Source organism: Typopeltis vanoorti, chromosome 11, assembly GCF_054136105.1.
Source record: "Typopeltis vanoorti isolate ZY-2024b chromosome 11, IOZ_Tvanoo_1.0, whole genome shotgun sequence".
Taxonomy (NCBI): Eukaryota; Metazoa; Arthropoda; class Arachnida; order Uropygi; family Thelyphonidae; genus Typopeltis; species Typopeltis vanoorti.
The window spans coordinates 112279378-112307118 of record NC_143559.1 but is presented as its reverse complement, the minus strand read 5'-3'; the positions used below and the strand labels follow the sequence as shown (position 1 = coordinate 112307118).

General features: G+C 35.8%; 1 protein-coding gene across 3 annotated transcripts in view; it reads left to right on the top strand.

Annotated features, from left to right (window-relative positions):
• LOC150101948 (uncharacterized) overlaps positions 1 to 27741 on the top strand; it is a 66400-nt gene that overhangs the window by 19828 nt on the left and 18831 nt on the right. For all 3 annotated transcript variants that reach the window (XR_016549070.1, XR_016549069.1, XM_090400871.1), the window contains 2 exons: positions 21469 to 21627; positions 23574 to 23684. Coding sequence is in view for 1 of the 3 variants with exons in the window: in XM_090400871.1 (XP_090256997.1) it covers positions 23663 to 23684 (22 nt within the window). In the remaining 2 variants the exon portion in view is untranslated. The remainder of the gene's footprint in view (positions 1 to 21468; positions 21628 to 23573; positions 23685 to 27741) is intronic.

The following is a 27741-nucleotide window of genomic DNA, read 5'->3' as shown; positions in this document are numbered from 1 at the left end:
CAAGGATATCTTTTTCTCCCATTTTCATGTCACCTTTATCATCTCTAACTCCTTTACTCCTTTTATAGTACTGTTTCCTCCATTTCTAAGCTTCTTCAACAACTTCCACAATATCTTACCACCTTCTTGATATTTATTTTCTATGTTCTTACCAAAGTCCTCCCGATTTTTGTTTAGCTAGTTTTACACAGTGTTTAGCCTTCTTACATTTGTCTCAGTATTCTCTAAGAGCACAAGCTGACTTATTTGCCAGGAACTTTTGATATGTTTTCTTCTTTTCCTACACTGCCTCTTTGGAGTTCTGATTTTACTATCCTTGCAAACAACCTCACAACATGCCTCTCTGGCTGAATCAGTCAGGATTTTCTTCAAGGCTTGCCACTGAATCTCCAAGGTTTCATTCCTGTTCTCAAATTTTTTTATTTTTTCTTCAATAATCTTTGTGTATTTTGGTCTACAGTTCACATCTGAGAGCTGCTAAACTTTTATTCGCTTTAAAACATTCTTACATATTATTCTTTTCAATATGAAATTCAATTTTATCCCTCTTAAGACTAAATAGTGATCACTTCCAATTTCAAATCCTCTGTACACTCTGGTGTCCTAACTTATGGATCTGAGTTATGGATTTAAGTTTTAACTTATGGATCTGAGAGCTGGGTCAGAAATAAAACACTTCACCAAAGACTACACACTGCAGATATGAGAGTCCTGAGAAAGACTAGAAGCACGAACAGATGGTATCAATGGCAATATCATGTTAAAAACGAGGATCTTAGAAAGAACTTGACATTGCCAGCATCCAGTAATGCATTAGCAGAGTTAATCTCAGGTGGTATGGTCACGTGAGATTAACTAAGAAAAATTGCGGAAGAGAAACTTAGATAAAAAGCAACCTTGATTCAGGCCAAATAGAGGTTGCAGGATTAATTTTCAATTTAAGATAAATAGTTGAGAAATCATGGGAATATAACAAAGATCTGTATTTAAGTTTTGTAAATCAGGAAAAAGCATATCACATGATACCAAGGAAAGTTGTTCAGAAGGCTACAATTATAAGATGTAAATGGAATTATACTGAGCAACACACAGTCTATATCTGAGTTGTAAGTCAACAATTATAACAGAAGGAAGCAAACAGTATACAAGGAAGAAAGAAGATGGTTTGATGTTAAATCAGGTGTGAGATAAGGGTGCACATTATCTCCAATGTTATTCACCATTTATATGGATCACATGTTGAAGGAAAGTAGTATTACACCTGTTATCAAAACTGGATATGTTAATCTCAGCTCTTTACTATGTGCAGATGATGTTAAACTCTCAAATAAATCCAGTAAAAGTCTGCAGGACTCCCTAACTAAACTAAATAACAACAGTAATAAATTTGGTACAAAAATCAGTAATGAAAATATGAGGACTATCAAAATAGCAAACATCAACTGCATCCTGAACGGGAAACCTACAGAACAAATAAAACATCTGAGCTATTTAGACACAACTTGTAGTGAAGATGGGAAACTTAATAAGGAAATTCATATTTAAAATTTAGGGACACAAAACACATGTGTTGAAATGATCATTTTACTTATTATTAATAAAATAACACTTGATATTTCGACCCCTGTGTTGAGGTCATCATCAGAAAGAGACATGTGTATAGAAAACCAAGCTACATGCTCTTGCGCTCTATAAAGGTAAATTAAATCTACGCTGTTAATTAATCTTTTTCTTAGCCTGACCTCTAGTGATAAAAAAAATAAATAAATAAATAAAATATAAATAATTAATAAATAAAAAACTACAATAAACTCTGCTAAAGTCCTCCTGTATTCTTCTTCTTCTTGATTCTTCTTGATTTGTACAGTTCAAGTTGCTATTGAATGTTAAGGGGGGGGGGAACCCTTCGCCAAGTCTTCTTGTAGTGGGATTTTTCTTTGGCTTGTTCTGGTTGCTATAAAGGTTGCAAATGGGTCCTCCACATTCTTGGAATGGTTAGGTCATCATTTTTGTTCAGATTTGGATTATGTTTGAACATTTCACATGCTTCTTTAAATTTCCTCTTGAACCAGGTTTTGGTATGGTGTAGGGACTTTGTACTTTTTCCAACCAATTCTGTGGTATGTTTGAAGTGCTTGGTCAAAAAGGCCGGTTTTTCCAAAATGGCGGTATTTAATGTGTCATTTGTGTTCGTCCTTCCTAATTGGGATGGTTCCCCCTGTTTCTCCTATGCATGGTAGGTTACATGTGCATTGTATTTGGTATACCCCTGGGTAGGCTAGGTGTGGAAGAGGATCTTTGGAAGAACTAAGTAGGTGTCTTAATTTTGTAGGGAGTTTAAAGGTGGTTTTGATATTGTATTTGTGTAGTGTTCTGTCTATTTTTTTGGAAATGCCTCTAACATAAGGTATGGCAATAGCGTTCTTGAAATCTTTTTTTTGTTTTTAGGTGTCTCTGTGGAGGATCTTGTGAACAGTTTTTTTACTATATCCATTTTTTATAAATGTATGGTTGATGATCTTATATTCCTGGTTTAGAGCTTGTTCATTTGAACAAATAGTTTAAGCTCTGTGTTTAAGGGTGCTTATGATCCCTAGTTTTTGTGTTGGGTGATGATAAGAATTTTTGTGTATGTACTGACCTGTGTGTGTAGGTACGGAGTAGACTGAGAAAGAGAGACAGCTGAGGGAAGGACGTGTGGTGAGTGTGTCTAGGACCACAAGGGAGTTGTTTTTTTCTATTTCAACGGTGAATTGGATACATTTGTGTTGTTTGTTCAACTGGCTAAGGAATGTATTTAGTGCTTCGTGGCCGTGGGGCCAAATGGCGAAAATATCGTCAACGTATCTGAGCCAAATTTTGGGCTTTAGACACACTGACTTTAGAGCTCGTTGCTCAACGTCTTCCATATAAAAGTTAGCTATTGGGGGGGAAAGTGGTGAGCCCATAGCTGTACCCTCTTTTTGAAGGTAAAAATTGTTTTGCCACATGAAAATCCGGAGCAGAGTACGTGGGCAAAAGAGGCCGTGATGTCGTGTGGAAATATGTTATGTAGGAGCAAGATAGTATCATTGATCGGGACATTGGAGAAAATGGAAGTTATGTCAAAGCTGACTAATAAATCTTGGTCGTTGAGTGTAATGTTTTTGATTTTGTTTATGAAGTGCTGTGTATTTTTTATGTAGGAAGGGGACTAACCTACCAATTCATTGAGTGTGGCAGCTAATTTTTTGGCTAAGTGGTAATTTGGGCTGTCAATTCCTTCAACAATCGGATGTAGTGGTGTGTTGTCTGTTTTGTGTATTTTTTTAGATTAATTAACAGTGTAGATTTAATTTACCTTTATAGAGTGCAAGAGCATGTAGCTTGGTTTTCTCATCATCAAATTCCTGTCAAGTACCCTCAAGGGGTGTACAGGATATGACAGTACTACATGAAAAATTTACATCATTACTAATTCCCTATCTACAATTTTCCCCCAAATCAGTCTGTTACATGTCAAGACTCCAACATTATCAGATCTTATATTTCTATCATCTAAGGCACTTTATGCCATATCAATCCACCTATATCTTGGTCTTCCTCTGGGTCGTTTTCCTGCCAACCTGGCAGAGAACACTTGTTTTGCTAATCTTTCCTCACCCATTCTGTTTAAGTGACCATACCACCTGAGAGTGGCTCTGCTAATGAATTCCTGGATGCTGACAATGTCAAGTTCTTTCCTAATATCCTCGTTTTTAATATGATATTGCCATTGATGCCATCTGTTCATGCCTCTAATCTTTCTCAGGACTCTCAAATCTGCGGTCTCTAGTCTTTTAAATTAAAACTGGTTTGAACACTATCTTGTATACAGCTAATTTAGTGTTCCAACTAATTTCTCTCTTATTCCATACGAATCTATTCAATTGACTTCCTACAATTCAAGCTTTGTTGATTCTGTTGTCTACTTCAATATTTAATTTACCATCTTCACTAAAAATTGTGCCTAAGTAGCTGAAATGTTTTACTTGTTCCACAGGTTCTCCATTCACAATGCAGTTGACATTTTCAATGATTTTGCCTATTTTCATTGTCTTTGTCTTTTTATTGCTGACCTTCATACCATATCTATTACAACAGTTATTCAATTTAGTCAGGGAATCTTGCTGACTTGTAGCGGATTTATTTAGAAGTATAACATTGTCCGCATAAAGCAAAGAGCTGACATTAACATCTCCAATTTTGATATCATGTTATCATGTTTAATACCGCTTTCCTTCAAAATGCGATCCATATAGATAATGAATAACAGAGGGGATAATATACAACCTTGTCTCACATCAGATTCAACATTAAACCATTTTCCTGTACAACTCAAATAAAGACTAAGTATTGCTTGATATAATGCCCCATTAACACCTTATAACTGTAGCGTTTTGATTAGCTTCTCTCTTGGCACCTTGTCATATGCCTTTTCCAGATCGACAAAGCTTAAATACAGATCTTTGTTATATTCCCATGATTTCTCAACTATTTATCGTAAAGTTAAGATCTGATCCTGACAGCCTCTATTTAGCCTGAATCCAGCTTGTTCTTCACCAAGCTTTCCTTCCACAATTTTTCTCAACCGTTTCTCAAGTATACTTGCATAGATCTTACCAGGAACACTCAGTAGGGAAATACTTCTGTAATTCTCACATTCAGTTTTATTTCCCTTTTTATATATGAGTACTATAAGAGATCTACTCCAATCATCAGAAATTTGTCCTTCTGTCCAACTTCTTGATATTTATTTTCTATGTTCTTACCAAAGTCCTCCCATGACTTTTGTTTAGCTAGTTTTACACAGTGTTTGACTTTCTTACATTTGTCTCTGTATTCTCTAAGAGCACAAGCTGACTTATTTGCCAGGAACTTTTGATATGCATTCTTTTTTTCCTTCACTGCCTCTTTAACTTCCTGTGTCCACCATGGAGTTCTGATTTTTTTATCCTTGCAGACAACCTCACCAGATGTCTCTCTGGCTGAATCAATCATTGTTGTCTTCAAGGCTTGCCACCGAATCTCCAAGGTTTGGTTCCTGTTCTCAAACCTTTTCATTTTTTCTTCAATAATCTTTGCATATTTTAGTCTACAGTTCACATCTCAGGGCTACTCGACTTTTATTTGCTTTAAAACTTCTTACATGTTATTCTTTTCAATATGAAATTCAATTTTATCCTACTTAAGACTAAATAGTGGTCACTTCCAATTTCATATCCTCTGTCCTGCACCAGGGAGAAAACATCACTATCAACAATAACATAGTCAATGAGACTTTCCTTATTCCTTGCCTCTTCTCTTCATGTGAATTTGTGCACATTTTTATGTTGGAACACGGTTTTAGTAATAACCAGTCCATGTCCTGAGCAGAAATCCAACATGTATTTGCCGTTATTATTAGCTTTTCTCTTTCCTCCAAATTTTCCAAGAACATTTTTGTATGTCTGATAATCATTTCCTACTCTGCTCTTTAGATCCCCAACAAGGAATAACTTTTCAATTTTCATTGTGTCAGTTGCTTTCTCTAAAGCCTGGAAAAATTCCTCCACTTCTACCTTAGCAGAACCTTCTGTGGGACCATAGGCACAAATAAGTCTCATTGTCCAATTCCCCATTCTGATATTTGCCCACATCACTCTACTTGAGACTGCCTGCCATTCAAGAAGATTAGCCTCTTATTTTGTGTTGAATACTATGGCTACTCCTTCTTTTCCTTGATTATCATTTCCTGAATATAACATTTTGTATTTATTGCTCAGAAAGATCTCACCAGTTTTTGTCTGTTTTGTTTCAGTCACCTCTATTATGTTGATCTAGTACTTATCTAATTCCTCAGCTAGCTTCATTTCTTTGCCATTCAGGCTTCTTATGTTGATAGTACCGATCTTTAACTCTGGTGATATTGAGTTGGGATGTGTTTTCTGATTTGTCAGATTTGTTCCAGTAGCTGACTTTTCGCTGTTCACTCTAGTTTCCTGGCGAAAACAATGGGGGCCTTGTTTAACCAGGTGATACCTCAGCCGGCATGAAATTTTGTCATGGTTTTCTATATAAATGTATATTTCTGATGACAACTTCAATATAGGGGTCGAAACGTCAAGTGTTATTTTCTTAATAATAAGTAAAATAATCATTTCAACATGTGTGTTTTGTGTCCCTAAATTTGTATATATGAATGCTGTTCACCGTGTAACCTTAAAAGAAAGTAATAAGGAAATAAATAGACAAAAGAATTAGGAAAGGTGAATAAATCAACTGAATAAATTTATATGAAATAAGAGAGAAATTAGTCAAAAGTATAAACTAGCTGTATATAAGACAGTATTCACACCAATTTTGACATATGGATCTGAGAGTGGGATAGAAATAAAATGCTTGGCCAAAGTTTTTATTTCTACATTGGTGTCCAAAAACAAGGGACAAACTACATTTTTAATTTATATCAAAACAATTTTCCTAAGGACATAGTAAAGCAATTAATTTACAGGGGTTACAGAAAACTATGCAGACAGTCATTTCAGTATGGAATATGTCCACTCCAAACTGCGATGTAGTTGAACATTGTATCATGCTTGGTACCAAGTGATTCCAGTATTCTTGAGGCAAATTGGCTAACTTCTCCTTCAGAGCAAGGATAAGGCCTTGTCTGTTTTCTGGAGAGAGGCGAGATTTCAAGCATGCATCTATCCATTGTGTCCCAAACATGTTCTATTGGGTTGAGACCTGTGAAGCATGCTGGCAACTCAATTTGATTAATATTCTCGGTCTCCAGAAGTATCCCTGCTGGTCATGTATGATGTGGTGTGGCACTGCCATTCATAAAAATGAATTATTCACCAACAGCAGCATGGACAATCGAACATGATGTTGAAGAACTTCGTTGCAATATCATAGTCGTTGGACCAGTCATAGTCCCTTTCACCAGCACTTTAGCTCAGTGTGTTCATTAGGCATGATGCCTCCTCACACTATGATCCCAGCAATGCTGTACCTATCCCTTTCAAAAACATTCTTACAATGGTAGCAGTACCCTTTTATGCCAGATCAAGGGTCATCTAGAATCAGAAGAAAGACTAAAATGACTCTCATCTGTCAAGATTACATTAGCTGATTGGTGTAGAAAATTAGTAGAAAATGTGCTCTACGATAAGCTGTGGATAAAGAGATGTGCCAACTACAGGCCTTCAGGTATATAGACCTACTTGTTGCAGACGTCTTGTCACAGTTTGTTGAGATATCTGTATGCCTGTGCTTGAATGGAGTCGACTTGCAAGCTGAGCTGCTGTGGCGCATCGATTATGTTTTGATGTTATAACCAAAAAATCTGTCTTCATGCTCCATGGTTGAATGAGGGCGACCTTTTAGCAAATGTGTGGAAGACCTTCCAATGGTATGCAATGCTTCCAGAGCCAGAATACACTGATATGTGAGATTACAAACTCTTACAATATCAGTAATTCTCTGGCCTTCTTCAAGCTTTCTAATAATTCTTCCCTGCTTGAAATCATCTAGATGATGTTTGTGAGACATTACAAGGCATCTAAGTTTACAACTTTATTCCTTCATGAAAAGAGCTTCCTTCAAACACAATTAGCTTAGTGCAGCATTTTGCCTTTTATCCTGTTGAGTACTACCATGTGATCCCTTTGCACACGATTCAAAAAAATTTTTTTTTGAATTTCTTTACTTTATCGGCTTGTGTCAATTTCTTTACAAATTGACACAAGCCGATCTGTCAGAATTTGTAGTTGTAATCTTTATAAATAGTGTTTGTCCTTAGGTTTTGAACACCAGTGTATTTGAGCAATTGCAGTAACAAATTAAAAATGAGAAAATTAGAAAAGAACTTAGCATTGTTAGCATTCAAGAATGTGTCAGCAGAGGTAATCTTGAGTATGGTCATTTGAACAGAATCGGAAAGGTTAACAAAAACAGGTATCTGTTTCAGGATTGCATGAAAAACATCCAGGGAAGAGAAAGACCAAGACCTAATTGGACTGATATAGTAAGAAGTGCCTTACAAGACTGAAGTATAAGATATGACAATACTGGAGACTCAATGGATAACAGACTATTTGGAAGAAAATTGTCGATAGGAAGTTAGTAATGATACAAACTTTTTATGTAGTATTATCATGAAATCCTGTACATACTTTGATAGTATATATCAGGAATTTGTGATGGTAGTGATGATAATGATATCTGTATGAAGGTATTGCTTAGTAAAAAATAATATTCTTTATTTTTCTGTATTATTTTACCCCAAAATAGAAATATGTGCTTGTGTAAATTCAACTCGTGTCAAATTTCTTTACATAAATAGTAAGGAGCCTTACTATTGAACATTTAGGTACTGTGTATTTGTATTCATACATAATTTTTAGTGTTTGTGTACACTGGAGTAGAAAACAATCATGATTACAGGAACAGAAGTGGAAAAGTGATCTTATGCATTACACAATAAAATTGATCTTAAGAGGAAAATGAAATTTATAAAGAAAAAAAAATTATCTGGCATTTCTCTGATAATTATCTTAAAAAAAATCTTTTTTTAAGTATATAATGTGTTCTGCTACATACTTAGAAGTTTTCAAAGTTGATTTTTGTGTCACAACAGACATTAAATGTCTTTACCATAAGTTCCTTTTGCTATGTGCAAACACAACAAACACTCTTAAACATGACGCTTCCATATCACAACGATTCCATAATATAATGTGTTTCCATGACGAAAATTTCTATGTTATGCCAGTAAAGATGTTTTTAACATCAGTATGAGGTGGACATAGCACCTGGAGGATAGATCCTAATGCCTTATAGTCTTAAAAGTCCAAAGAAAAATGGATGGCACTCTAGTTATCAAGGAGCTTTATAAAGAGAAGAAAGAAGTCACTGTTCACTCATGTCCTAATGCACTACCAGTATAAACACACTGTAAACACATATGCAATAAAGTGTGATTAACAGGTTAGTGGATTAAATCTAACTTATGTAAATTCTGAGTTAAGTAAACTTTGAAGAAAGAAACTCTTAACATAAGTCAGCAATGTCTGTGCTCGTTGAGCATAGTAAAATATACACTTTATCTCTCTCTGCTCAACGAAATTACAAAATGATACATAACTGATAAAAATCTATGCACTGTTTAAGAGATACTTGTGCCATAATGATAAGAACCATTTATATGTAAACACAAGGATAATGAAACAATTAAATAAATAAATAAAAAAAATCTTTTCATTTGCCAGATATTTCAACTGGAAATAACAGGTCATATTCAGTGGCAGGAGGCTAACATGTACAAGGTAGAACATCAACAAAACTAATTATTCAAAAAGTGGTAAGGGCCATGTGATGATATAAAGAGTAGTGTGATATGGGCACGATGCAGTAATTGATAAAACTATTGATGTCTGATAATAATGAGAATTCATCAAATTTCCAGCAAGGAGAGGCAGCTGTTCTGATTCAAATTAGGAGATGATGCAGTAGGGCTTCATATTATTTTTCAGACTATGTGTGGATGGTTCTTCATAAAAAATAACAACAAATAAAAAATAAATAAATACATTCAATCCTTGATTCATGAAAATTAAGATTTACATGAAAAAAATATCCAATTGAGCTTTTTTTTTTTGACTTCCTCTATAATTGATATTTTTAAACTATTCAAATTTTTGAACATTAAAATATACTATGCTGAAATAATTTTTATTGGGAGACTGTTTCAGAATAAAACATTCTAGTATGTATATTGCTGTTGTCACATGATCTATGCTGCTGTATAAAAGCAGGGCTTAGAAAATTTAGTGCTGGCTCAACAGTCTGACATACACCTCACTCACTAGATGTACTCTAACTAGGCTAACATCTCAAATGAATAGAAGAAATGAACTTTAACATATATGAGGGGAGGAGGGACTGAAAAGGTCTCATAAACACCTAGAACAAAAATGATGGATTGTGCAACAAGAGAAAGACTTTTCTCTCAGAGGATTAAACAATGCAGCAACATTGTACGAAGTGTATAACACTTTGTGGAGAATATGTAGAATAACGTGTAGGTTACATGGTTCTGCCTGAATTCCTTCATGGTGATTATCACAACACAAAGTATATTTTGTGTTGAATACTATGGCTACTCCTTCCTTTCCTTGATTGCCATTGCCTGAATATAACATTTTGTATTTATCTTTCTGAGCAATAAATACAAAATATTATATTCAGGCAATGACAATCAAGGAAAGGAAGGAGTAGCCATAGTATTCAACACAAAATACGAGGCTAATCTTCTTGAATGGCAGGCAGTCTCAAGTAGAGTGATGTGGGCAAATATCAGAATGGGGAACTGGACAATGAGACTTATTTGTGCCTATGGTCCCACAGGCACAAATGTTGCCTATGTTATTCTACTAAGGTAGGTGGAGGAATTTTTTCAGTCTTTAAAGAAAGCAACTGACACAATGAAAAAAGAAAAGTTGGTCCTTGTTGGGTATCTAAATAGCAGAGTAGGATATGATTGTCAGACATCCAAAAATATATTGGGAAAATTTGGAGAGAAGAGCGAAGCTAATAATAATGGCAAATACTTGTTGGATGTCTGCTCAGGACATGGACTTGTTATTACTAACACCATGTTCCAACATAAAATTGTGCACAAATTCACAACAAGCAAAGAGACAAGAAATAAGAAAAGACTAGTTGACTATGTTATTGTTGATAGTGATGTTTTCTCCCTGGTGCAAGGACACCAGAGTGTACAGAGGATACCACCTGAGATTAACTCTGCTAACGCATTACTGGATGCTGACAATGTCAAGTTCTTTCCTAAGATCCTCGTTTTTAACATGATATTGCCATTGATACCATCTGTTCATGCCTCTAGTCTTTCTCAGGACTCTCATATCTGCAGTGTGTAGTCTTTGGTGAAGTGTTTTATTTCTGACCCAGCTCTCAGATCCATAAGTTAAAACTGGTTTGAACACTGTCTTGTATACAACTAATATAGTGTTCCGACTAATTTCTCTCTTATTTCTTATGAATTTATTCATTTGACTTCCTACCATACCAGCGTTGTTGATGCTGTTGTGTATTTCCATATTTAATTTAGCATCTTCACTAAAAGTTGTGCATAAGTAGCTGAAATGTTTTACTTGTTCCACATATTCTCCATTCACAGCGCATTTGAAATTTTCAATACTTCTGCCTATTTTCATTGTCTTAGTCTTGTTATTGCTTACCTTCATACCATATCTATTACAACAGTTATTCAATTTAGTCAGGGAATTTTGCAGACTTATAGCGGGTATATTTAGAAGTATAATATCATCCGCATAAAGCAAAGTGCTGACATTAACATCTCCAATTTTGATATCAGGTTTAATACCACTTTTCTTCATAATGTGATCCATATAGATAATGAATAACAGAGGGGATGATGAAATTCTAACTGCTGACTTACAACTCAAATAAAGACTAAATATTGCTTGATATAATGCTCCATTGTCACCATACAACTGCAGCACTTTGAACAGCTTCTCTCTCTCATGGAACCCTGTCATATGCCTTTTCTGATCTACAAAACTTAAATACAGATGTTTGTTATATTCCCACGATTTCTCAACTATTTATCCTCACATGAAAATTTGATCCTGACAGCCTCTATTTAACCTGAATCTAGCTTGTTCTTTACCAAGCTTCCATTCCACAATCCTTCTCAACTGTTTCTGAAGTATACTTGCATAAATCTAACCAGGAACACTCAGTAGAGAAATACCTCTGTAATTCTCACATTCAGTTTTATTTCCCTTTTTTATATGGGTACTAGGAGAGCTCTTCGCCATTCATCAGGAATTCGTTCCTCTATCCATTCCTTCTGAACTATGCAGTGAAGCCAGTGTAGGACTTTTATAACTCCATACTTCAGCATTTATGGTCAAATATTGTCTACTCCTGCTGCCTTTCCACATTTCAAACCTTTGATGGCTTTTTCGACTTCAACTGTGGATATGTATTCCTGACTGTTGAGTGTTTTTTACGACTGCTGTCACTGCATGTGTCATTTAGCAATTTTTTGAAGTAATTACTCCATACTTCAAGGATATCTTTTTCTCCAGTTTACATGTCACCTTTATCATCTCTAATTCCCTTTACAACACTCTTACCTCCATTTCTCAGCTTCTTCAACCACCTACACAATATCTTACCACCTTCTTGATATTTATTTTCTATGTTCTTGCCAAAGTCCTCCCATGACTTTTGTTTAGCTAGATTTATAATATCTCTGTATTCTCTAAGAGCACAAGCTGACTTATTTGCCTGGAACTTTTGATATGCTTTCTTCTTTTCCTTCACTGCCTCTTTAACTTCCCATGTCTGCAGTGGAGTTCTGATTTTTCTATCCTTGCAGACAACCTCACCACATGCTTCTCTGGCTGAAGCAATCAGGATTTTCTTCAAGGCTTGCCACTGAATCTCCAAGGTTTGGTTCCTGTTCTCAAACTCTTTCATTTTTTTTTGAATGATGTTAGTATATTTTAGTCTACAGTTCACATCTGAGAGCTGCTCAACTTTTATTCGCTTTAAAACTTTCTTACATGTTCTTTTCAAAATGAAATTCAATTTTATCCTCTTCAAGACTAAATGGTGATCACTTCCAATTTCAAATCCTCTGTACACTCTGGTGTCCTGCACTAGAGAGAAAACATCACTATCGACGATAACATAGTCAGTTAGACTTTTCTTATTCATTGACTCTTCTCTCCATGTGAATTTGTGCACATTTTTATGTTGAAACATGCTGTTAGTAATAGCCAGTTCATGTCTTGAGCAGAAATCCAACAGATATTTGCCATTATAAGTTTTGCTCTTTTCTCCAAATTTTCCAAAAATATTTTTGTATGTCTGAAAATCATTTCCTACTCTGCTATTTAGATCCCCAACAAGTACCAATTTTTCATTGTGTCAGTTGCCTTCTGTAAAGCCTTAAAAAATTCCTACGCTTCTACCTTAGTGGGACCATAGGCACAAATAAGTCATATTGTCCAGTTTCCCATTCTGATATTTGCCCTCATATTTAGTGTTGAATACTATGGCTACTATTTATTTTTCCTTGATTGTCATTCCCTGAATATAACATTTTGTATTTATTGCTCAGAAAAATCTCACCAGTTTTTGTCTTTTTTTTTCAGTCGCCCATATTACGTTGATCTGATACTTATCTAATTACTCAGCTAGCTCCATTTCTTTGCAATTCAGGCTTCTTATGTTGATAGTACCGATCTTTAACTCTCTTAGGTGATGTTGAGTTGGGGTGTGTTTTCAGATTTGTTCCAGTAGCTGACTTTTCGCTGTTTACCCTGGTTTCTGGGTGAAAACAACAGGGGCGTTATTTAACAAGGCGACCCCCTGCCAGCATGAAATTTCCTCATGTACCAACATTTATGTTTTGGTTTAAGCCAATAAGAATACAATTTGGTTGGCTAAATCCCAAATAGCCCACCCATCCTTGTTTTTTCAGTATCCAGGGTAGATAACTGGTCGGTTCTCTGCGGAGAACCGACCAGTATCCTGGTCAGTTCTCCGCATTCCTTTAAAGGCTATGTGAAAGACTCCTGTCAGTTATACAGCTTTGACCCTTAAGCACTCTAATTGTAATTTATTTAATTTTAATTAATTCATTAATGTATTATTAGTAACTGGCCTGTGGTCTCTTATCCTGGAATTATAGACTTTTTTTTAAGCCCAAAGAAGAAAAAATGAAAGAGTTTGAGAACAGGAACCAAACCCTATAGATTCAGTGGCAAGCCTTGAAGACAACCCTGATTGATTCAGCCAGAGAGTCATGTGGTGAGGTTGTCTGCAAGGATAGAAAAATCAGAGCTCCATGATGGACACAGGAAGTTAAAGAGGCAGTGAAGCAAAAGAAGAAAGCATATCAAAAGTTACTGGCAAATAAGTCAGCTTGTGTTTTTAGAGAATACAGAGACAAATGTAAGAATGCTAAACACTGTGTAAAACTAGATAAACAAAAGTCATGGGAGGACTTTAGAAAGAACACAGAAAATAAATATCAAGAAGGTGGTAAGATATTCTGGAGGTTGTTGAAGAAGCTTAGAAATGGAGGAAAGAGTGCTGTAAAAGGAGGTTAGAGATGATAAAGGTGACATGAAAACAGGAGAAAAAGATATCCTTGAAGTATGGAGTAATTACATCGAAAAATTGCTAAATGAAACAAGGAGTGATAGCACAGTGATAAAAAAAAACTCAAAAAGCATACAGTCAGGAATACATATCCATACTTGAAGTAGAAAAAGCCATCAAAGGCTTGAAATGTGGAAAGGCAGCTGGAGTAGATGATATTCGACCAGAAATGCTGAAGTATGGTGGTATAAAAGTCTTACAGTGGATGCATTGCATAGTTCAGAAGGCCTGGACAAAGGGACAAATTCCTGATGAATGGAGTAGAGCTCTCATAGTACTCATATATAAAAAGGGTAATAAAACTGAATGTGAGAATTACAGAGGTATTTCCCTGCTGAGTGTTCCTAGTAAGATCTATGGAAGTATACTTGAGAAACGGTTGAGAAGAATTGTGGAAGAAAAGCTTGGTGAAGAACAAGCTGGATTCTGTTCAAAATGAGGCTGTAAGGATCACATCTTCACTTTACGACAAATAGTTGAGAAATCATGGGAATATAACAAAGATCTGTATTTAAGATTTGTCGATCTGGAAAAGGCATATGACAAGGTGCCAAGAGAGAAGCTATTCAAAACGCTACAGTTATATTGTGTGAATGGGGCATTATATCAAGCAATACTTAGTCTTTATTTGGGTTGTAAGTCAGCAGTTAGAATTGAAGGAAGTACAGGAAGATGGCTTAATGTTAAATCTGGTGTGAGACAAGGATGCACATTATCCCCTCTGTTATTCATTATCCATATGGATCACATTATGAAGGAAAGTGGTATTAAACATGATATCGAGATGTTAATGTCAGCTCTTTGCTTTATGCAGGCAATGTGATACTTCTAAATAAATCCACTACAAGTCTGCAAGATTCCTTGACTAAATTGAATAACTGTTGTAGTAGATATGGTATGAAGGTCAGCAATAAAAAGACAAAGACATTGAAAATTGGCAGAATCATTGAAAATGTCAACTGCATTGTGAACGGAGAACCTGTGGAATAAGTAAAACACTTGTTTTCTGCTTAGGCACAATTTTTAGTGAAGATGGGAAATTAAAAATGGAAATAGACAACAGAATCAACAAAGCTGGAATGGTAGGAAGTCAACTGAATAAATTCATATGGAATAAGAGAGAAATTAGTCGGAACATTATATTAGTTGTATACAAGACAGTGTTTTAAACTAGTTTTAACTTATGGATCTGAGAGCTGGGTCAGAAGTAAAACACGATCAAAGACTAGAGGCTGCAGATTTGAGAGTCCGTCCCGAGAAAGATTAGAGGTGTATACAGAAGGCATCAATGGCATTATCATATTAAAAGCGAGGATATTAGGAAAGAACTTGACATTGTCAGCATCCAGGAATGCGTTAGCAGAGCTAATTGCTGGTGGTATGGTCACTAAACAGAATGGGCGAGGAAAGGTTAGCAAAACAAGTATTCTCTACCAGGTTGACAGGAGAACGACCCAGAGGAAAACCAAGATATAGGTGGATACGGTACAAAGTGCCTTAGACGATAGAAATATAAGATCTGATAATGTTGGATTCTTGACAAGTAACAGACTGATTTGGAGAAAAATTGTAGATAGGAAGTTAGTAATGATGTAAATTTTTCATGTAGTACTATCATATCCTGTACACCCCTTGAGGGTACATGGCAGGAATTTGATGATGATGAACCATTTATGGTATGACTTCACGGCTTACCATTAATTTTCTTGATTTCATTTCCTGATATATACCCTCAAGGCATGTACAGGATACTATGACAGTACTACATGATTAATTTTATATTATTATTAATCTCCTGTTAACAATTTTCCTCTACATTAGAGTGTTGCTTACTAGCTCTCCAATACTGCATCTGATATTTTTTTCTTCTAAGGCACTTCTAATTGAATCAAACAGCCTAGATCTTGGTCTTCTTTGGGTTTTTTTTCCTGCCATTTTGGCTTCAAATACCTGTTTTACTAACCTTTTGTCTCCTATTCTACTTAAATAACCATGTTTATTTAGATTAGCCATGCTCACACATTCTTGAATGCTAATAATGTCAGCTTGTTTTCTAATATCTTCATTTTTTAATATGATTCTGCCAGCAGTGCCATCTGTTCACCCACTTAATCTTTCTCAGAAGTCTCATATCTGAAGTCTCTAATCTTTGATCAAGTGCTTTATTTCTAACCCAATGCTGAGATCTATTACTTAAAAACTGGCTTGAAAACTGTCTTGTATACTGCTAGTTTAGTGTTTTGCCTAATTTCATTCTTATTTCCTCTAAATATATTCAACTGGCTCCCCACCATTCTAGTTTTGCTTATTTTGTTGTGTATTCCTGAATTAAATTTGCCATCTTCATTAAAAACTATGCCTAAATTGCTGAAATATTTTACTTGTTCTATATGTTCTCTATTGAGAAAGCACCTTTTCTATATTCCTGTCTGTTTTCATAGTTTTGGTTATTTTATTGCCAGTTGTGTCATTCCAAATTTGTTACAGCTGCTATTAAATTTAGTTAGAGAATTCTGGTTATTTGATGTGTTTAAGAGTACATCATCTGCATAAAGCAAAAATCTGTTTGATATCTATAATTTTCCATGTCAGGTTTAATGCCACTTTCTTCCATAATGTGATCCACATAGATGATAAATAAGAGTGGAGATAGTGTGATTTTTACATTAAAAACCATTATCCTTTATTTCCTTTAATTCTAATGGCTCAATAACAACTTGAACATAAGATTATGTATTGCTTTGTATAATGTTCTATTTATTCCATATAATTGTAGCATTTTGAAAAGCTTTTCTCTGGCCCCCTTGTTGTATGACATTTGCAGATCTACAAAACAGATCCTTGTTATATTCCAATAATTTCTCAACTGTTTGTCATAAAGTGAAAATCTGATCCTGATGGCCTCTATTTGGCCTGAACCCAGCTTGTTCTTCTCCAAGTTTCTCCACCACAATTTTTCTCAGCCTCTTTTTAAGTATGCTTGCATAAATCTTACCTTGAATGCTTAGTAGAGAAAAATGTCCATAATTCTCATATTCAGTTTTATTTCCCTTTTGGTAACAAGACAGCTGTACTCCAATCATGATGGATACTGATGACAGCTCTACTCCAATCATCTGGAATTCGACCTTCTAACGAGGCCCTCTGAATTATGCAGTGTAGCCACTGCAGAACTTTGTACCTCCATATTTCAGCATTTCTCATCTACTCCGGTCACATTTCCACATTTCAGGCTTTTGGTAGATTTGTTTTTCTATCTCAAGTATTATGTACTTCTCTTTGCATTTTTCTTGAATATTTATTATTATTATTATTATTATTATTATTATTATTTGACACCTCCAATGAGTCCTAAGATTCATCGAGGGAGGGCGCCTACTCTACAACTCTCCGTCTCCACCACTCAACTTCACCCACAAGCCGCCTCATCTATACCAACGCCATCTACTGTCCACCATCACCACTATTATTTTCACAGACAATCGCAAACATCCATGCCCACGGTGGGATTCGAACCCGTAGCCTTTTGTCTGGAGAGTGGATACGCTAACCACTCGGCCAACCAGGCCAGCTATTAATTTCCTATTACTTTTCTGTCACTGCTTGTTTTGTTACATAGTTTTTCAAAGTGATCACTTCAGACCTGTAGAACATCCTTAATCAATTTTCATATCACCTTTATCATCTTTGATTCCTTTTACTCTTTTCTTCATTTCTAAATTTTTTTCGATATGCTCCAGAACCTTTTGCCACCTTCCTGATATTTACCTTCTATATTCTTACCAAAGTCTTCCTATGACTTTTGTTTAGTTAATTTTACACAGCTTAGCTCCCTTACATTTTTCTCTGTATTCCTTTAGGGCATCTACTGCTGGCTTATTTGCTAGGATTCTTTGATATACTTTCTTCCTTTACAGGACTGCCTCTTTAACTTCTTGTGCCCACCATAGTGTTTTTAGTTTTCTATCCTAGCAGACAACTTTACCACATGCCTCCCTACCCGAATCCAGCAATTTTGGCACCTCAGAGTTTGCCTCTGAGGTGCCAAAGTTTTTTTTTTTGTCTTTGAACTGTTTCATTTTTTTATTCTATGTTTGTGTGGTTGAGTCTCCAGTTTACTTTTAAAACCTCAATATTCATTCTTTTTAAAACTTTCTTATATACTAATACAATAACTGAGATAAGAGCCAACAGGCTTCACTTCGGCGAAGTAAAATTATTCAAATTCAGTGGATATTGAAACCCACATTATTTCTTAGCCGAATAAGAAACTCAAAGATAGGAAATCTAAGCGTTTCATGCTGAATATAGAAAACTATAAAAGTTTAGCGAGTCCAAGCATAAACCAACACCTGGTACAATGCTAGGGCAACTCGTAGTAAAGGTGGCATAAGCTCCGATCACTGTCCTTAGTATTTTCCCATAATGTAAAACACAACTCCTAGGAGATGTATGCTGTTCTACATTATGAGAGAAGGTCACTACCCAGACTGGTTTCGAACTTTTTTGAGGTCTCATCAGTGAGTAGGTAGACCCAGATGTAAAGACTGAGGTTGCAGTATTTCAGAGCTTATTTCTTTACTGTATGAGTTGGCAAGAGGTACACTAATACAATAACTGAGATAAGAGCCAACAAGCTTCACTTCGGCGAAGTAAAATTATTCAAGTTGAGTGGATATCGAAGCCCACATTTCTTAGCCAAATAAGAAACTCAAAGATAGGAAATCTAAGAGTTTCATGCCGAATATAGAAAACTATAAAAGTTCGGCGAGTCCAAGCATAAGCCAACACCTAGTACAATGCTAGGGAAACTCGTAGTAAAGGTGGAGTAAGATCCGATCACTGTCCTTAGTATTTTCCCATAATGTAAAACACAACTCCTAGGAGATGTATGCTGTTCTACATTATGAGAGAAGGTCACTACCCAGACTGGTGACCTTATGACACCAAATAACTAATCTTCAGTTGAAACACTGTGCTAAAAGTATTTTGCATTCTAGACGGAATTCAAACCTAGATTTTTCCAGCTAAAGGGCATTGCTGAAACCAATTGAGCTATAGACACTCCTTTTTAAATTACTGAAATTTTTATTTATGTTTCATGTAATTCAATGTTTTGGATTCAAACCAAGGTTTTTCCAGCTAAGGGTCATTGTCGAAACCAACTGAGCTACAGATTCTCCTTTTAAGTTATTAAATTACTGAAATTTTTATTTATGTTTCTTGTAATTCAGCACTTATACAGTTAACTCTTGCTATAGTAAACTGCTATAATTATTGAAAAGTCCCACCCACATCCCATTAATACAAAGTTATGCTATCATTCTGTGGTTTATCGGATAGATCATGTAAGCTAGTGTTTTAATTGAATGTTGTAATCAAAACTCAACAGATTTTTTTAAAAATGAATAATCCAAAACATTTAAAAGACATCAGATTTTTGGCTCAAATTACTACTGCTTGAAACAAATTGTAGCCATCAGTAACCACACACACACACACACAAAGGAAAAAAAATTAAGAAAATAATTACATCTGAAATAACATGAAAGATAATATAGATTGTTATTTGTTTAATCCAGTTTTATAGCTTTTTGATTTATTAAAATTTTTTACATTTTAACTGAAGTAGTACTTTTAAAATCATTTTAACAAAAGTCGTTAAACTTTTTTTTTTCCGGATTAATAAGAACTTTGCTGAATTTATTCTTAAATATGTTCCACATGATGAACATGGAAACAATATCACTATATGTGATCTTGTTTTTTTATCATTATTTGCATCTTAACACATTTCAAAGAAGCTGTTTCATTATCAGTTGCACTTTTTTATATTCATTTTTAGGTGGATTGATTTCACAAAATGCATAAGCACCTGTTAGATTTGTCTCTCCATAAGCAAGTTATTTTAGGATCTTGGCTGGAAAGATTTGACAAGGATGTACATTATTCCTTCTGTTATTCATTATCTATATGGAACACACTATGAAGGAAAGCAGTATTTATCCTGATGTCAAAATTGGAGATGTTAATCTCAGCTCTTTAGTTTATGCAGATGATGTTATACTTTTAAATAAATCCAGTACAAGTCTGCAAAATTCCCTGACCTAATTGAATAACTGTTGTAATAAATTTGGTATGAAAATCAGCAATAATTAGACAAAGACAATGAAAATAGGCAGAAACATTGAAAATGTCAACTGCATCATGAATGGAGAACCTGTAGAACAAGTCACTTCACCTCTTAGGAGGCACAATTTTTATTGAAGATGGTAGATTAAATATGGAAATAGACAACAGAATCAACAAAGCAGGTATGGTAGGAAGTCAAATAAATAAATTTATATGGAATAAGGGAGAAATTAGTCAAAACACTTTAGTATACAGGACCACATGTTCAAACCAATTTTAACTTATGGATCTGAGAGCTGGGTTAGAAATAAAACACTTGATCAAAGACTAGTGACCACAGATATGAAAGTTCTGAGAAAGATTAGGGGCATGAACAGATGGCATAAATGTCAATATCATATTAAAAATGAAGATATTAGGAAAGAACTTGACATTGCCAGCATCCAGGAATGTGTTAGCAGAGCTAGTCTCAGATGGTATGGTCACTTAAACAGAATGGGAGAGGAAAACTGATGACATTCTCAAAAGTGAGAATGTCATCAGAAATTAACTTCTTCACTTCCTCTAGAGACCTGTCAGTTAATTAACATCTACGCAATCACCAATATGAATTGTTGATTGCATAGATGCACTCTCGTTCTACATGCTGCATTGATCCACATTTTACCAGGCTGGCATTCAAAACAAAATCTGATGGAATAAACTGGTTAATCCTTATTCCCATAGTGTCCTATATCTGTACATTGCATGTGTATTCTGGCCAGTTTTCCTGTTTTAAGGGACAAAAAAACCTGAGTTTCCAGAAGAAAAAAATCCTCCATCGCTATATGAGGCTGGCTAATAACTCAGCATTTGACTGAAAAAACTTAGTAAAGATTCCTCACATCATAGACAATTTGAACCCAGCCTTTTCCATCCAAAGATTCAAAGAGCTTATCACTTACTGAGCTATGCAGACACGCGATATATCAAGATAAAATTCATTCTTGTTTAGTTTGAGAGAAAGAGAGCAAGCAACTAATTGCATTTAAGTTGTAATTTAAAAAATAACAATGACAAAATTTATTTCATTTGTTGTACTGTATTTATTCTAAAATTTTTCTTTTTTAGTTTTCAGGAATGGAACCAGAAATAGCTAGAAACTCTGTGGTATTTAAACGCAGAGACATGGGATGTGGAGGATATTTAACAAGTAGCTAGCTTCGAGATTGGTTAATTTCTTGTCAGAGGTACTGGGGGACTCCAATTCTTGTTATCGATTCATATAAGGTACTGATCATATCTAGATTAAAAAAAAAATGATAATAATGTCTGAAGTAGTGTTTGTCATTAAGCAAGAAATCTTAAATCCAAGAATAACATGTATCACGCATGATGTATTAAATAGAATTCAGAATTAACACCCATTCTATATTGCCTATATAAGCCATATACCCCTTTAGCATCTATGCAACATCATAAAACTATCATTTTATAAATTAACTTTTATAAATTAAATATACTATACAAATAGAATTCAATTGTCTTATCAGGACATTAATTGGATTTATATGAAGCATTAGTTATAACAGGCCAGAATCCCAGCATTAAGGAAAGAGTGAGGTGGTGATGATATATATCATAGCATCTTGTATACCTTTTGAGGTACCGGGAAATCATGATGAGGTTTTTGTATTTCAAGGTAGGTTTGTGAAATGAAAAAGAATGAAGTGTATTGTTGTTATAATCAAACTTTGTGTTTTCAGTCTATTAAAGAAATAGACTGAAAGGAAATTAATATAGGAAAGGAGAACATATATTAAATGCCTATTTCAGATGCAAGGAAAAAAAAAAACACAGAAATTTGGTTAGAAGACCTTTGTACTACTATAAATATGTAACATAATTATTCTTCAGTTATTATAAATGTTTCTTTTCCTTATTATAATAATATCTTGAAACTTTTTTTTTTCAAAGAATAATGTGTTTTTCAATGGTATGTTATTCATAATATGTAGTTAACATAGAAGAGGTGTTTAAATTCCTTATCATTTTCCTACACTTGAACATAGCCTCGGTTATAATGAATTTCTTGAAAATGAATTTTTTCTCCTCATTCTCCAACAGAATTTACCTCAGCTATAACATTTTTTTGAATAAATAAGAGATAATTAACAACATTGCAAACGCCATGCAATGGTTAACATAACATGGCTTCTGCAGTATAAATATCAGGAATGGTATCGTAAAAATTAGAGCTAGAAATGGCAGCTCCCTTTGAATCTTCAAAATAAACAATTTATGAACTTAGTTAATGGTACCATTTTTAGAAATATTTCTAGAAATATGAGTGGCTGGCATATTGTGCATGTCCCCCCCTTTTTTTCCCCACAGAAGTAACTTACAGAATTAAGTAAAATTGATAAAATATGCTTATACATATATTTATATATTTGCATCTTATACATACATGTATAAGATATTTTGATGTGCATTTTATTTTATTGTAAAATGTAATTCTATCATATTTCTGGGAAAATTCCCATGTTATTCCTGTAAGTAAATATTATTTTTATGGCTATTTAGCCTATTTTTGTTTAGGAGTGCCCCTTTTATCATGTCATTGGCTTTTTACTCAAATTTTAGACCATTACTGATCTTTTATATAGACAGATATATGAAGAATATATAGGAGGAATAATTCAGACATACCTTTGTAGGATGTTGCTGGCTGGCTGCCTCCCAGCATGCCTTTTATTATATTATATTTTATTTTTATGGCTAAATAGCCATAAAAATAATAAATAAATTCTATCATAATTAATACATAATGGACTTATAACAGATTTTTGACAGACACCTTGATAGATTCAGCATAACAGAGAGTGATTGCATAAAAAATTGTTGTGATTTTAACAGATATAGTCTGTAGAAATATTAGAAAAAAATTTGTTGTCAAAAAATTTCCTATGAATTAACACAATTAATATTTGAAGAATCTGCTGCTATTAGGCTTTTATTTGTTATATTTAAAAATGTAATTTTACCATACTTGAAACATAATGGACTTATAACAGATGTTTGATGTTCAGCATTATCTGTATGAAAACAAATAAAGAAATAACTTTTTATTTTCATTAATTGATTTTACATCACATACACAACAGATAATCATTGAAACACCTTAAAAGTGATAAATGAAGTGGTAACTTATACATGTTCAGTTTTTCCATTAGATTGTTCCAGTTCCTGATCTTCTAGTTGTCCATCCTCATATATTGTCATTCGACCACAAAGGCGTCTCTCCTTTGTCACAAGATGAAAAATGGTTACGTTTTGTGTCCAAAGTAAGTAGTGTATACACAAATGCATTTTTAATTCTTAATATATTAAAATATGCATTATATTCAACTCTCATTACTAGCAAGCATTTTAACAGTGCTATACTGAGGTCCTGGTCAAATCTGATTACCTCATTGCTATTTTAAAATAAATTGACAATAACAAAACTTAACCATCAATTGTACAACCGCCATCATCCTTATGAGTTGATGGCGGTTGTACTGTAATGGCAGTTAATTTCTGCCATTATAGTTTAATTGTTAATTAAAACAAAATTATATGAAAAATAAAATTGAAACACATTATTTTCCAACTGTTATAATTTCAACCATAATTTTAAATGCTTTGAAGCAATTTAATTAGATGAACTATTCCATAGTTTTTACATGAATCCCACCTGTGAAAGGTCGTTAGTATTAATCCAGTGTTGGCCTAAATTTTAAAATTCTGAAACCTGTTTTTGAGACTAAATATGGAACTTTTTCCAGCCGCCTCCTTGAAAAGCAAGATGGTGATCTTAGTACTGAGTAATGAAACTCTCATATCTCCTAAAGACATTCACAAGCATCCATGTCAAAGTGGAATTCAAACCCATGACCCATTGTTTGAAGAACATAAACACTGTCCCTGGCCAACCAATGGTGACAGAAGTTGTATACATTATATCACATCATACATTAAAACATTTATTATCCAAGAGCACATTACAAGTGAGATAAGCATCCCCCACGATTGTAGCCACATGTATGGGCAAAATTTCTCTGGATTTGAACAAAAGATGTGTAATGATTAATCTTGGTACACAATGTTTGTTAGAGAATCTTAAGATTTCAATAAAAAAAGATACATGCAGATGTGCTTATGTTGTCTTATTAGGAAAGTATTAGACATAATGGTGTCATATCTGCCATGGCAGAAGAATCATATAGATTGTAATTTAGACAGTAGAGGCACACTGTGTTGTTTGTAGCTACAATTCAGTTAAAAATGGAAGATTGGATTTGAATCTCTGTTGGCAGTGCACATAATTTAAGAAGGCATTTATGCTATGAATGTTGGTGAAGTGGATGCAGAAGAGGATTTTTTTTTGGTAAAGTTGTTAATACATACATACATCTTCAAGGCCCACCTTTCCTAATTGGGTTGAGGGGGGCAACAGCTGCAAGAGGAACTTCCAATGGTCATGATCCTCTGCCACCAAGCTCAGGTGTTCTGGTGGGATTCCCAAACGTGTCCACCCAAGGTTTTGGATATAATCTATCCAGCGAGTCCTTGGCTTTCCACGTGGCCTCCCACCCTCTGGCTTGGCAAAGAGGGCCTGCTGAAGGAGCCTCTGTTGTGGCATTCTGACCAAGTGCCCGTACCAATGTAACTGTGATCTCTCAACACGCAGAAGCAGCGGTTAAGCATTGAGGGTTTCCCTGAATTGCAGAGCTTCTGACTCTGTCGAGTCTTGTCAGCCCCGCAACCCCTCGAAGGAACCTCATTTCAGCCACTTGGATTCGTGTCCGCATTCTTTCGGTTATTACCCAACTCTCATGACCATAGGTGAGGATGGGGACATAAACTGTATTGAAGACAGCCAGCTTTGCCTTCTGGCTTACCTCCCGCTTCAATACTACCGAACAGCCAAGCTCCCGCAATATTGAGCTTGCTAAGCCAATTCGAGTATCTAACTTTATGTCCCATTTTCCATCCTTCGTGAATATGGACCCAAGTAGAGTGTACTGGGATGGTTGTCTTGAGACCACAAATGTTTCAGTTTTGGCCACACTGATCTTCATTCCGGTGTCTGCACAAACAGCTACAAACCTATCCAGGATCCGCTGGAGGTCATCTGTGGAAGGGCTAAGCAGAATTAGGTCATCTGCAAAAAGCAGATGTGCAATGCTACATCTTCCACTTCTGACACACTCACTGCCTCGGCTGTGCCTATCAATCCAGTCTATAAATATTATGAAAAGGCGGGGTGACAGAACACACCCTTGGTGGAGGCCAATGGAGACTGTGAAAGATTCAGATTCTGTGTGCTTACCCTGACACAAAACTCTGGGCATTCATACAGGGACTTGATGGCAGCTAATAGTTGGCCATCCACTCCATACTCCTGTACTACTTGCCAAAGCTTATCCCGAGGAACCCGGTCATATGCCTTTTCCAAGTCCACAAAACACGTGTAGACATTCTTGGCATATTCCCAAGATTTATCAAAGACTTGCCTTAAAGTGAAGATTTAGTCAGGTGTGCTTCTACCAGGACGAAAGCCACGTTGTTCTTCCTGGAACTTTGACTCAACTATGCTCCTGCACTGTCTTTCCAAGCACTTAGCATACACTTTCCCAGGCAGGCTGAGCAAAGAGATGCCAAAGAGATGCCACAATAGTTACTGCAATCCTTCTGGTCTCCCTTCTTGAAGACTGGTATTATTATGCCTGTCTGCCATTTCTTTGGTGCTTGCCCAGATATCCAAGCAGCCTGACACACTTGAGTCAGCCAGAGAACACCATCTCGATTTAAGGCTTTTAGTATTTCGGGCGGACAGTTTTTCGTACTTCTTGGTTCCACCAAGGTATCCTTTTCTCACTGCCCGTTGCCACGTCGAGCCGCTTTCTGCCACACCATGAGAGTGCAGAGGCAGTGACAGCTGTTCTGAACAGCTTCCATTCCTCCTCAACATCTGCAGTATGCTTGGGAATCTCTTTGAACCTGGAGGAAATGTCATCTGCAAAATTCTTCCTCACGGCCTCATTTTCCAATGCCTCCCGTTTTACGCGTTATAGTTGCTTAGGCCTACCAGCGTTGATGGTAGCATCTGGTTTCTGAAGCAGTAGAGTGCACACAACAAGGTGGTGGTCGGTTGAACAATTCTGCCCCTCTTCTCACACGAACGTCCAACACTGAGGAAAATAAGTCTGCTGAGACTGTAAAGAAATCAATCATAGACCTTTGTTCTAGTATATCCCTGTACCAGGTATACTTATGGACTTCTCGGTGCTGGAAGAAGGTATTCATTATGGACAAGCTGTTAGTGCAGCAGAAGACCAATAATTTCAACCCATTCACATTAAGGTCAGGGGTGCCGTTCCTCCTAACCACACCCCTCCATGTCTGGTCATCTGTTCCAATATGTGTATTGAAGTCACCCTTTATCATGACTGATTCCATGTCTGCCACCCTGTCACAAGCAGCATCAACTTCCTCTAGGAAGGCAGAGTATTCTGACTCCAGATTAGGTGCATAGGCTTGCACCACAGCCAAATCATGGTTTTTCATCTGAAGCCTTAACACATACCCGTCCCCCGAATGGGATCCACTCAGCTGGGGGCTTGTGAGTATCCCCACACCTGCCTGAGCAGACATTGTTGGGCTCACACCAGAGTAATAGAGCTTCCGCCCCTTATCCAGGTTGACAGTTCCAGAGTCTCTCCTCTTGGTCGAAGAAAGCCCGACTAAGTCTAGCCAGTAGCGCTTGGCTTCCTCGACCAGTTCCAACTCCTTCCCTGTCAGAGAGAGGATGTTCCAGTTGCCTAAAGCCATAGTCTGGTACCGTAGTCGTTGCCATTTCCATCCTTTTGCAGAACCATTTCTTTGCGCTGCCACTAAACACCTCCCCAAATGGGTAGCGGGCCCATTGATGGAGTTTCCTCTAGCAGAGTGCTGAGCAGTGGTGTCTAAGGGAGACTGTAACATATTTTTCGAACGGGTCCCTCTGCCTAAAACCCGAACGCATCCCTTGGTAACCCGCGCGACGGACGATGTGATATGAACATTTTTTGATGGCCTGATCATGTTACAGTGTTTGATAATGTCCTGTTAGCACAAGACGAAATGACAGCAAAATAGGAAAGATTCCCCTCGAATACTCGAATAGCATTCGGGGGAAGGAGCAAGAACAGAAGAAAGAAAGAAGCAAGAGATGAAGAGGAGGGACCAGTCTACAGATAATATAACAGATGTATATTACATGAAGTAAGGCATGGTCCAGTATCAGGTACCTCGGGTTTGCCACGCCCGTACTCACTAAAGTGAGCCTCTGAGGACGGTAAAGTTGTTAAGTTGTTT